This window comes from Sus scrofa, chromosome 7, assembly GCF_000003025.6.
Source record: "Sus scrofa isolate TJ Tabasco breed Duroc chromosome 7, Sscrofa11.1, whole genome shotgun sequence".
Taxonomy (NCBI): domain Eukaryota; kingdom Metazoa; phylum Chordata; class Mammalia; order Artiodactyla; family Suidae; genus Sus; species Sus scrofa.
The window spans coordinates 26881043-26893650 of record NC_010449.5 but is presented as its reverse complement, the minus strand read 5'-3'; the positions used below and the strand labels follow the sequence as shown (position 1 = coordinate 26893650).

Sequence of the window (12608 nt, the reverse complement as noted above, 5' to 3'; positions counted from 1 at the left end):
CGCCAGATCCAAGCCGCATCTGCCACCTACACCACAGGTCATAGTAATGCTGGATCCTTAACCCACTGAGCGAGGCCACAGATTGAACCTGCATCCTCATGGATACTGTGTCAGGTTCTTAACCCACTGAGCCTCAGTGGGAACTCCATAAGTTTTTACTTTTACAATGACTTTCAATGTTATGTCTCCCCCTCCTCTACAGCTTGCTTTTTTGGGAGATAGATCCTGGGTGTGTCCTTTTTACCTTCCTTTCCTTCCCGTGTTATTTCTTCTAGAAATGCTTGGCCCAGAGACAGCAGAGCTGAGTAGTCCCCACTGAGCTACATTTTGGAGAAAGACTGATGGTATTAAATTCATAATTACTTATTAGCAGGGATATTAATTTTTTTTTTAAAAAAGTATATTCCAAAGAGTTTTATTTGTTTGCTCTTGCTTTAATCATGAAAACTTACTCGGCTTCTCCACTTCTAAAACTTAGTTTTAGTTTTCTAAAATTGGAGGAGATACTGAATGTGTACATTTCATAGTATAAAGACATTTTTAAGCCCAGGGGCTTTACGTGTGTATGTTACACTGTTCGTGCAAATCACATGTACATTTTCTGATGTTAGAAGCCCAGCTTTGTGCATGCCGGCGATTCTGGCGTGGCTATTGGAAGGAAAACAGAGGTTTAAGGCGGATTAGAGTGTTGGGGTGATGTCTGATTCCCTGGGTTCGCTGTGCTCCCACAGAAAGTCCTCCAGATCTGGGTGTCATTCTGGTGATGTTAGCTGAAGCTTGAGTTTTTGGTTGGCTCAGTACAGGGCCTGTTGGGGTAATAGATGAGTGGGTTCTCTTCTGAATTGGTACCGTGTGCCAGTGCTTACGCCCCTCGGCTGTGTGCTGATGCAGAATTGCCGCTGCCTGGGAGGATGCCACCCAGATCATCAGCATCTGGGGAGAACAGCTGTCTCCTTGCATCATGCTCCTAACAGACACAGATTGCATCCCAGAAGCAGGAGAATCTGCTGAAAAGAGCGCCAATCTGGGGTTTATTGGGAATAAAAGCAGGGTTATTCCAGCCGTCGTTTATTGAATCAGTCTCGTGTCCCAGGCGCCGTGTGGAGTGTATTATTACGTTACCCCTCCTGCATTTCACTGGCCTCTTGCTCTGTGAGTGCAGCGTCTCAAGCAGGCTCCCTGGACCGAGATGCCCACTGCTTTCACACAGCTATGGCTTCTCACTGACATCTGGGAGAAAAGCTCCAGGAGGCTAAAGGCCTGGCTGTTTTGATGGTACCAGCACAATTTTGACATTCTGGAGTCTAAAAGCACATATTTGGCCACTGTCTTGGTCCTGGGAATAGTTGTCTTTCAAGGACTAGAGGGTTCTTCTCATTTCAGCTGTACACCCTATATGAATGAGGGTGTCTTATAGGGATGGCATGGCTCTTTTTATTTTAATATTTTAATATTAAGATTTGGGAAGTAGAGATAATGTTTTTACCGGGGGTGGGGGCAGGGTGGTCCTAGATAGTTTTCTCCTGGGAAATGACATACAAGGTCTTATTAAGAGTTGCTCCTGGAGTTCCCGTCGTGGCGCAGTGGTTAATGAATCCGACTAGGTACTATGAGGTTGCGGGTTCGATCCCTGGCCTTGCTCAGTGGGTTAAGGATCTGGTGTTGCCGTGAGCTGTGGTGTAGGTCACAGACTTGGATCTCACGTTGCTGTGGCTGTGGCGTAGGCCGGAAGCTGTAGCTCCGATTAGATCCCTAGCCTGGGAACCTCCATATGCTGTGGTCATGGCCCTAGAAAAGGCAAAAAGACAAAAAAAAAAAAAAAAAAAAAAAAAAAAAGAGTTGCTCCTCGGAGTTCCCTGGTGGTTCAGTGGGTCAAGGATCTGGTACTGTCACTGCAGTGGCTCGGGTGGCCTCTGTGGCATGGGTTCAGTCCCTGGCCCGGGAACTTCCACATGCCACAGTCACAGACAAAAAAACCCCCCAAAACAAAGACCCCCCCAAATATATATATATATATAAGAGTTGATCCTTGCCAAGTGTGTATGTTGGGGAATGGAATAAGAAGAATCTGGAGTGTATTCCTTATACGTTTTTCCTTCTGTTCATTTCTAGTCTTTATAACCTGGCTTCACTGGAACTGAGGGAGAATCTTCTTACATATCTTCCCGAGTGAGTCTCTGGGGGTGGAGGGTAGTTTGTACTGAATGAATTTCTTTAAGCATTAAAAAGAAATTTTTTTTTTTTTTTTTGTTATTGTTAATTTACAACTTTTTTTTTTTTTTTTTTGGTCAAAAAGAGGTTCTGTGTCTTTGGGAAAGTTTGAGATATGCCAGCCTTCTCTGAATAGTCCTTCCTGTGCAATATTTATGGCCATAAAATCCAGATGAATCTTATTTTGGGAAATGCATCCAAGGGAGGAATGTCCTATTGCTCAGCATTTCTGCATTTTCTCTAAGAGCTCCCTCCCTCTGTTTTTTTTTTAATAGCTCTCTGACCCAGCTACGGAGACTAGAAGAACTTGATTTAGGAAACAATGAAATCTATAATTTGGTAAGTCTGAGTTGAAGAGAGACTTGAATTTCACCTCATCCTTATTATGAGCACTAAATATTTGGCAGGGTGGGCAGGCGTCTGGAGGGATGCTTGTAAGCCAGTCTTTGCACAGGTAAAGCTCAGCAACATCAGAGCATGTGCTTCAGTTCATACAGGTTCAGGATTATGATGCAGGGGTGGCGGGTCAGGTCTAGAGATGAAGGGTGGGTTGGGAGCGGCTGCATTCTTGGGGAACGTTGGGGCTGCTTTTAGGAAGGGGGCCCTGATTTTGGGGCAGTACCACCCAGCCTCTGTAGTACCCTGTTCTTACCTTTGGCATTCAGGTTCTTTTGTTCCTAATGGAAAGCTAAATATTGGAGCTTTGTTACCATAACTTTCTTTTTTTTTGTTTTAGCCAGAATCGATCGGAGCTCTCTTACATCTAAAGGATCTCTGGTTGGATGGAAATCAACTGTCAGAATTACCTCAGGTGAGTGGTCATTTCACGCGGTCTCCCCCCGAGACATAAAGCTCATGTTTTCCCTGCTCGTACAAGAGATTTTTCTATAAAAAAGGATCTTGAAAACCAAAACGTTGTTTGAAAAGGCAGCTTTGGGAAAATATATGGAGGATTGATTCATCATACCACATTGCCATAGAAAAATCGAAAGCCTCAACACACCATTTTTTTTTTTTTTTTTTTTAAATTAAATAGGGAGTACCCGGAATTCCCATTGTGGCGCAGTGGTTAATGAATCCGACTAGGAACCGTGAGGTTGTGGGTTCGATCCCTGGCCTTGCTCAGTGGGTTAAAGATCTGGCATTGCCATGAGCTGTGGTGTAGGTCGCAGACGCGGCTCGGATCCTGCGTTGCTATGGCTGTGGTGTAGGCCGGCAGCTCCAGCTCCGATTTGACTCCTCGCTTGGGAACCTCCATATGCCACGGAAGCAGCCCTAGAAATGGCAAAAAGACAATAAATAAATAAATAAATAAATAAATAAATAAATAAATAGGGAGTACCCATTGTGGATCAGTGGGTTTAGAACCTGTCCATGAGGACGCAGGTTTGATCCCTGGCCCCACTCAGTGGGTTACAGATCTGGCATTGCTGCAGGCTGTGGTGTAGGTCTCAGATGCAGATTGGATCTGGCATTGCTGTGGCTGTGTCATAGGCTGCCAGCTGCAGCTCTAATTCAACCCCTAGCCTAGGAACTTCCATAAGCTGCAGGTGTGGCCCTAACAAGACAAAAAAATGGTTTTTTTTTTAATTTAAAAAAAGATATTAAATATATATTTTTAGTTTGTGAAGTCTGCATTTTATTTCAAATCCTTGCTTTAAGCCCAGCAAATTTGGAAAAGACCCGGACGCCTGATCTGGTGATACACTTTTCTGCCGATGTTCGTGTGTGTCCAGTGCTTTGGGGTCATTTGACTACATTTTGCCCTGTAATCATCGATGTAAAAGCAATGTTAAAAGCTTTCATTTCATGTTTTTTTCCAAATGTTGCTTATGGTGTAGCTGGAATGTTACAGTGTCTGTGGTTTTTCTATTGCCACCCACAGGTGTGAACCATGTTCTGAAGGAAATGGGGTCTTGTGTGGGCTTCTGAGTCCATGTCATGCTGTGGGATTTCCATAAGCAGGCCCACCTTCTGGTCAGTTGAGAGGGAAACTTGAAACAACAACAACAAATGGGCATTTCCCCTTTACTTTGTTTTTCTCCAGCCATTACTGAGTTTGACTCCTCAGTGTATCTCACAGCCAGTGTTGAAAGTCAGAATAGGTTTCGTGACGGTCCAGGTGCGTGTTCGGTCCTCGACGTACGCGTGGATGGCCCGATCGTGATTCAGAGGCTGTCTCTGCTGGGCCGTGTGCCCCGTGCACTTCAGGTGGGGAAGGCATGTCAGTGCAGGGAATCCCTAAGGCTAGAAAAAAAAGCACTTCTTTTCTTCCTTCCTTCCTTCCTTTCTTTCGTCTTTTGTCTTTTGTCTCTTTAGGGCTGTACCTAAGGCATATGGAGTTCCTGGGCCTAGGGGTCGCATGGGCATTGTAGCTGTTGGCCTACGCCACAGCCACAGCCATGTGGGATCTGAGCTGCATCTGCAACCTACACCACAGCTCACGGCAACACCAGATCCTGAACCCACTGAGTGAAGCCAGGGATCGAACCTGCAACCTCATGGTTCCTAGTTGGATTCATTTCTGCTGCGCCATGACGGGAACTCCCCAAATAGCACTTATTTTCGTTGTTGCAGTTACAGCGCTGGAAGTACCATGGCATCCCCCACCCCTGATGCAACCAAGGAACTAATTCGAGTCTGTTTCTGAGCCCTTGGCTGCAGTTTGGGAAAAGGAAAGGGCAGATCAGCAGCTGATGGGGATGAGGATTTGAGTAACCCTTAGATTTCACTGAGACACTATGAGAAATCCTGATGGAGAGAATTCTGGTTACTTAGGTGTCAGAAGATGGAGGGAAGATGCCAGGAAGGTATTAAGAAAGTAATAAAATATCAGCTGTTAGACATGCAGGGGAAGATACATGTGTGGACAGAGGTACCTACAGGATTATGTGCAGAGTGCCTCGTCCTAATCACAGTATTAGTGGTTGTGCATGCATCTCATTTGCCCTCTTGTTTAACCTTCTGTTAAGCTAGGACTGAATGTGTCAGACAGTCTCAGGTAATCAGAATTATCTTCTGTCTCCGTGGATGACAGAAAGGATACAAAGACACTGTTGAAAAGAATGAATTAAAAAGTAGAACACTGTCAGGCGTCCAGCGTGAAATTAGTAGCCATCAGTAGCAATGCCATCTGGGTTCCTCCAGAGGGGATATGCAGAGGTGGGGTCACAGGAAGCGTACGAGAAAGGAGATAAGCTGGGAAGAGTTGATCAGCCCAAATTAAATACAGATTGGGGAGTTTGCTCCTCGGGAGACGGCAGGGAGCCACTGGGGTGGAGGACTGACCTGCTGTTTCCAGGAGAGAAATATGGAAGCGCAGTTTGTGAACAGTCTTGGGCAGAAAGCGGCAAGGTGGAGGAGCCCCAAGAGTGGGAATTGAACCTGCTGGAATGGAAAAGTGGAGGCGGTTATAAGAGAGGAAATAGGCACTTGGACAGTGGAAAGTAAGATAACCCTTGGACCGGATGGAGACGCCTCCCCCGCTCCTGGGTGGGCTGTTCGTGAAAGCAATTCGCCTCTCTTTTTTGCGGGGGGAGCGGGGGTTGGAGGTGTCAGCGGGTCTGGGTGCTCCAGTTTTGCTGGGGAGCAACCACTGCAGTGTTCCCATGTAACAAGTGCTGCCGTTCACAGGAGACACAATGGATGTCCTGACAACATCTCAGGGTTGCTCTGAAGTATAAGCTTTTGATTGATTGACTCGATTGATTCCAAACTTGGAGAACTGGATCCTAGCCTCCTTCCCCCTCTCCACCCTCTGCTAATCGTGTGATCTTTAAAATGACTCGTTTTTTTTTTTTTCTTTTTCCTTGGTGCCCATCTTCTTCACTCTTGAGTGAATGATTCCTCTCCTGCTGAAGGTGGAGGGCTTGGCGCCCTCCCAGCTCCCCGTGTATGTGTGATTCACACAGCTTCCCGTTTGCATTGGAAGGGCGTCTGGAAACTCACCCCAGCTTTCACATCCACACTGACGCTGCAGAAACATCCTTAGGACTGCTTTGGGATTTGATGGCGAAAAAGCGCTGTCACCGATTCCTCTGTACGGTGGCGGCTAGGCATGCGTTCCTTTTTTTCTGTGTCGTTGGTGCAGGAAATAGGAAATCTGAAGAACCTGCTGTGCTTAGATGTCTCTGAAAACAGGTTGGAAAGACTTCCTGAAGAAATCAGTGGCCTGACTTCATTAACGGATTTAGTCATTTCCCAGAACTTACTAGAAATGCTCCCGGACGGCATCGGTGAGTATTGACAGTGACTAACTACTGAGGGGCTGGCCGAGGGTCACTCTCAGGTGCTGGGGACGGGGTTTGTTTTTAAAGAAGGAAAGCAAGGAATATCCAATCCAATTTAAGTTTCCTCCAGAGGTAAAAGCGCTCCTCTCGTGGTCTCGCTTTTAAGTGTTGGCCCCTGACTACTTCCTTGGCGTCTCGTCTCCATGGTTTCCCATAGGCATTAGCCCAGATGGGAGAATGTGGCTCAGGTACATGAGCAGTCACTGAGACGTTTCCAATGGAGCAGCGTGAAAAGTCGATGAGAAAATACATTTGACCTGTTGCATGACCCCGGGAAGGGCTGTTCCACGGAGAGTGGGTGTTGAATGGAGCCTTTTCTGGTACATTGAGAATAATCTTTTCCTTTAGCCATTCTGTGCTATTTCCTTTAAAAAATAGTCCAGACATTTCCTTTACCATAAAGGAACTCAGTCCAGGGTGAGAAAATAAACGCAAACAGAGAAGATATAAACAGATGAGGACTGTCAGCTCCGCCATCGCAGAGCCGCCTGGTAATTGTCAGAAGCTATGTTTAACCCTGTAGTTGTCCGAGGAGAGCTGTCTTTGACCTTCGTTTAACTTTTATTCAGAACATCAAAGGGAAGTTGTGAAAGGTTTTCAGTATTTGGAGAAGCTGTGTAACAGAGGGCTGCTTCCCTTCTGGCATTTGGTCCAGATGAAAGGGGTCACTGATAACGATGGGACAGGAAGGCAGGCAGTGCCTTTTGGTTAAGGCCGGTTGGGAAACTGAGGGGGGTTTTGAGTCTCAGTGGAAGTGTTCACTGAGAATCACATATGGCATCAGAGAACCGTTGTAGGAACTGGGGAGGCATAGGAGGCATGAGATGGTTGACTTCAAGCATGGAAAGGTTGTCAGGGAGAAGGGGGCATAGATTTATTTCCATCGTCTAGTTCGTGTAAATGACAGGAGAGGGCTGTGAATCTCCATTTGACTTAAGAAAGAGCTTAAAAAATACTTGTTATGAATCAGTTTGGGTTCCATAGTAAAGAAAAGTGTCTCCTGGAGTTCCCGTTGTGGCTCAGCGGGCTAAGGACCCTTGAGGATTTGGGTTCCATTCCTGGCCTTGTAACGTGGGTTAAGGATCTGGTGTTGCCCCAAGCTGTGGCTCAGGTTACAGATGTGGCTCAGATCTGGGTCACTATGGCTGGGGTGAAGGCTGGCAGCTGCAGCTCTGATTCGACCCCAACCCAGGAACTTCCATATGCCGAGGGTGTGGCCATAAAAAGAAGAAGAAAGAAATGAGTCTCCTGTCTCTCAAAGTATGCAAGGAGAGGCTGCAGGACCACAGCCAGGGATGTCATGGAGGAGACTCCTCTTGGGTGAGCTCTGTCAGCTGTAGGGTTCTGTGCCCTGCAGAGAATGCTAATGGGTCTCCTAACCTGAGGGCCGGTGGCTGCCCTCTGGGGACAGTGTTAGTAGGTATTGACTATGCTAAATAAGGAGCCCAGCCACCTGCGTGTTCTCCTGCCTCGCCTGGTGGCCGCACATGCAGCAAGTTAGTCCTTTCAGCATCTCTCTGTCCAGCTTTCTGTCTCTTTTATAATAGAAGCTATTTTTTGCCTTTATTGGGGGAGAGTGTCATTGTGCCAGCCACTCTCAGTGGCTATCAAAGACATCTTCTCTGTAGGTTCAGCCCCTTTACAGAGCTCTGGTTGAAAGTGAGAATCTGAGAATTGAATCTGATGGCTCAGGATGGGAGGGTGGAGGAGGCTGCTCTAAACCCCGTTTCCTTTTCCATGGCCTGAGGGCATCTCCAGTGAGTCCCTTCTCAACACCCCATAAGCCTTTTTAAGTTTTTTTTTTTTTTTTGTCTCTTTAGGGCCACACCTGCTGCATAAGGAAATTTCAGGTCTAGGGGTCAAATCGGAGCTGCAGCCACCGTAACGCCAGATCTGAGCTGCATCTGCAGCCTACACCACAGCTTGTGGCAACGCTGGATCCTTAACCACCTGAGCAAGGCCAAGGATCGAACCCACATCTTCAAGGATACTAGTCGAGTTCTTAACGTGCCAAGCCACAGTGAGAGTTCCCTGATGAGTCTTAATGTAGCTTTTCAAAGATTTCCACCGTACTCTGGGTAGACACATTACCGGGAACCTCCCTGAGTCGTCGTCATTCATGGGTGGGGTCATTAACTGCACTGTGTTGTCTCAGAATCAGATGAGAGCCTCTCCTCTGCCCACGAGACGAGACGTTGCCTGTTGGTAAAGACCTATTAGGAGCCACTGTTTGTTTTTCCTCAATCTTTTGGCTTTGACTTGATCTTTTTTAGGCAGTGACTTTCCAAAGGATTTTCTGCTGATTGCCTAACTGGGTCAGGTATTCTGAACAAATGATTTTTAACTCTCCACCTCTTGTGATCTAAATGAGAAGGAGGTGGTTTCCGAGCGCGTCAAGCTGGGTGGGGAAATGACAGGCATAAGAGCAGCGGAGAGGAAATAGGCAAACAGTGGTAACTCATGAGTCTAAATGACGCTTTCACAGGAAAACTAAAGAAACTGTCCATCCTGAAGGTGGATCAGAACAGACTCACCCAGTTGCCTGAAGCGATTGGGGACTGTGAAAGCCTCACCGAACTGGTCCTGACAGAAAACCGGCTCCTGGTGAGTGTGGCTTTACCATCGAAGGGAGATTTATGGTGTGGGCCCTGTATCAGAAAGGCTTGTTAGGGTGGATTCTACTTAGTATTTATTCGCAATTTTGAAAATTCATTCATTCATTCACTTGTGTTTAACCGCTGCACCTGTAGCATATGGAGGTTCCCAGGCCAGAGGTCGAATCAGAGCTGCAGCTGCCGGCCTACATCTCAGCCACAGCAACACCAGATCTGAGCCGCATCTGTGACCTATGGCTCGGCTTGCGGCATCGCCGGATCCTTCGCCCACTGAATAAAGCCAGGGGTTGAACCTGTATCCTCATGGATACAACATTGGGTTCTTAACCTGCCGAACCACAATGGGAACTTCCTACTTTTTTGTAATTTGAGTGGATCAGATGGAAATGCCCTGATTTCCATGATAACTAACAAAGGGACTTGAGAAGCAAATACATGACATAAAGGTGATCTTTTTCCTCTGTTTCCTGTGCCTTTGATGTCATTTCACCGAAACATATTCTCATTCCAAGGAAAATGCAAAATATCAGATTCCACCTCCCCCAAGTGAGTGGAACAAACACCTGATAGTCAGGAAGAGCTGCTGCTTCTCCTGCTGGATGCAATTCGGTTCTCTCAGTCCCTGAAAAGACCTGTTTTACTCTGAGCCGTGTTAAAAATATGTGTTAATAGTAAAAACGTTATTTTCACAGACTTTACCTAAGAGCATTGGAAAACTTAAGAAGTTGAGCAACTTGAACGCAGACAGAAATAAATTAGTGTCTTTACCAAAAGAGGTAGGTGCTTTAAAAAATAAACAATAAGGTGATGAAGAAATAGTAATAGCATTCAAGGGATTCAGGATGTCAGATACTTTAAAAGACTTCTGGGGTGCTTTTGAAAGGTGTGAGCTCTCATCTGCGGTCCAGAGATGGTCAGAGGAATTGTATTAAAGGATATGAATCAGGAACATTAAGGGGAGGAAGTGGGTGCAGTCGACTGGGAGCAGAGTCGGGCATAGTGAACTGGTGGGGTTATACACGGGGGAAAGAGAGAGAATGCCATTTGGGGGTTGACTGAGGAGCATAGTGACGCAAGTGACAGGAACGGATGATTGGGGAGTTTGGCAGAGGAAGGGCATGACCTGGGGTTGATGGGGTTTAAGGAGGAGTTAAACAGTCCCTTAAAGCATTGGGGTCATAAAAGCAGAGACCTCAATGCAGCCACTTCCTAGGCAGAGACTCACTGGGCAGCACCACGTCCGGGAGAAAGGGAGCCACGTGAGCTCCATGTAAAGAAGGGAGCCCGGAGAGGTAGCGCCAGGCTCTTAGGGTTTTGGGGTCAGTGCTCCTAGCAAGAGACAAGAGACAGACACCCCCAATTGTGGGCATGGCTGTGCAGCTTGGGGGCTTTTAAGTTCGGGCAAAGGAGGTGCCAATTTTGAGAACAGGGAGGAAACCCATGACAGAGCAAACAGGGAGGTGTCTGGGGCATTGGTTTTTTTTTTTTTCTTCTTTTTGTCTTTTTGCCTTTTCTAGGGCTGTTCCCAGGCTAGGGGTCCAATCGGAGCTGTAGCTGCCGGCCTATGCCAGAGCCACAGCAACTCGAGATCTGAGCCGCGTCTGCAACCTACACCACAGCTCACGGCAACACTGGATTGTTAACCCACCGAGCAAGGCCAGGGATCAAACCTGCAACCTCATGGTTCCTAGTCGGATTCGTTAACCACTGTGCCATGATGGGAACTCCGTCTGGGGCATTGTTTAGAAGGAAAGCTCGGTGTTGCTGCTGTGGCACAGCACGTTAAGGACCCAGCTTGTCTCTTTAGAGGTGCCTGTTTAATCCCTGGCCTGGCGCAGTGGGTTAAGGACCTGGCATTGCTGCACCTGTGGTGTAGGTCACAGCCACGGCTCAAATTCGATCCTTAGCCCTGGATCCTCCATATGCCATGGGTGCAGCTGAAAAAGAAAAGGAAAAAAATGAAAAGACGACTCATTCTCATTTGGAACCAGGAGAACCTGTTTGGAGATGGATCCTACTGAGCTTGATTTTTTTTTAAATTAGCGGTAGAGCCTAAAGAGAGTTTAAGTTGCCTGCTTCCCTACCTCCATCAAATGAGCTGTTGGTGAGCCCCCACCAACCCTTGACCACCACCTAAAAAGGTGAGTGCCGTGTGATGTGATCACTGGCCAGGCACAGTCTCTTTCGTATTTCTCTTTGACCTTTTGTAATATCTGTCTTGCAACAATTCCAAGGCTGCCCCCAGCCAGCCAGAACATGAGGGGTTCTTATATCCCAGGGCCGCTTCGCAGGGTGTCTGGCTTGGCCTGGTGTCTCTTTTCCTTTCCTCGTCTTGGTTTTCTACCATTGGCAACCCAGGCTTCCCCCTGGGTGAGATGGCCAGCATCCCCGAACGGACACACAAGGATGTCTGTTTTAAACGTGACTGGGTCCTGACACAGCAGCCGTCATCTGCACCCCCGTGTTTAAGTTAAACTGATCCCAGCAGGATGTCACTCCCCATCTCAGCTAAACTAGGACTCCAGAGAAAGATGCTGCTGATGAAACCATTTTGGTTGCAGTCTCAAAGCGATAAACCAAGACCTGGAGCTGATGTTCTGAACACTAGGTGTGCTCCTGGGGACCCGCGCCACGTGGGTGGGTAGAGGCAAGATTCACTGTCACGTGCAGAGAGAAGCAGAAAAGCTGCACGGCTTCCTTTCCCAGTGCCCTGCCCTGTGCTAGGAGACTTGTCACAGACGCTTTTGAGGCCCTGAGGATGGCCTCGTTTTGCAGATGGGGAAACTGAGGCCCGTGAGCCTTTCCTCCCCAGCCTCACACAGCGGGGAGTTGGTAGAATGGGCTCCGGATGTGTCCTCAGGTGGCCGAGCCCAGAAAAGCCTGGCCACTCAGCTCATGCAGAGGGAGCTCCTCCTTTCCATCTCTGTGACCTTGAGGTGAGGCGGGCCCTCGGCTGAGTCAAGAAAGGTCAACTCATCTTGGGTTTGGACACTTGAGAAAAAAGGACTACACGGTAGGAATATGTCCAGGAAACACTGGAGGGAGCACTTCTGTGTGTGATGTTAATCCCATGAGGTCACAACCCCCCCGCCCCCACCTCTTCCCTATCCCTCTCTTGGGAGCCTCTCTTGCAAAGGAACGCGCGTTCCACAAGCCCACAGGGAGTTCATTTTTGTAAACTGTCACTGTCACTTAGCATCAGCCTTCCTCCCTCCAAGAAAACGAAGCTTGTGCCCAGCTCTTGTTCAGAGCCTGCACCTAGTGTGTGCAGCGTGTCAGCAGGGACCCCCTAGGACGGCGTCTCAGGACGGGGAAGTTCAAGTGTCGGGACGATGCATCCAGTTTCCAAGCATGTCAGTCACCTGTCACGCTTTATCCATTTTCTGCAAAATTATGATGGGTCTTCTGGCATCTAGAGTCTCATCATGAAAGGACGTCTGTGGCTTCTCCTTCAGCGGCCTGATAAAGCAGAGGGGCTTAGGACTCTAGCGCC

General features: G+C 47.7%; 1 protein-coding gene across 2 annotated transcripts in view; it reads left to right on the top strand.

Annotated features, from left to right (window-relative positions):
- Nucleotides 1–12608, top strand: part of LRRC1 (leucine rich repeat containing 1) — a 129527-nt gene that overhangs the window by 96014 nt on the left and 20905 nt on the right. For both annotated transcript variants that reach the window (XM_001927688.6, XM_021098554.1), the window contains exons 5-10: nucleotides 2113–2169; nucleotides 2487–2550; nucleotides 2948–3022; nucleotides 6302–6446; nucleotides 8986–9104; nucleotides 9808–9891. In XM_001927688.6, the coding sequence (XP_001927723.2) occupies nucleotides 2113–2169; nucleotides 2487–2550; nucleotides 2948–3022; nucleotides 6302–6446; nucleotides 8986–9104; nucleotides 9808–9891 (544 nt within the window). The remainder of the gene's footprint in view (nucleotides 1–2112; nucleotides 2170–2486; nucleotides 2551–2947; nucleotides 3023–6301; nucleotides 6447–8985; nucleotides 9105–9807; nucleotides 9892–12608) is intronic.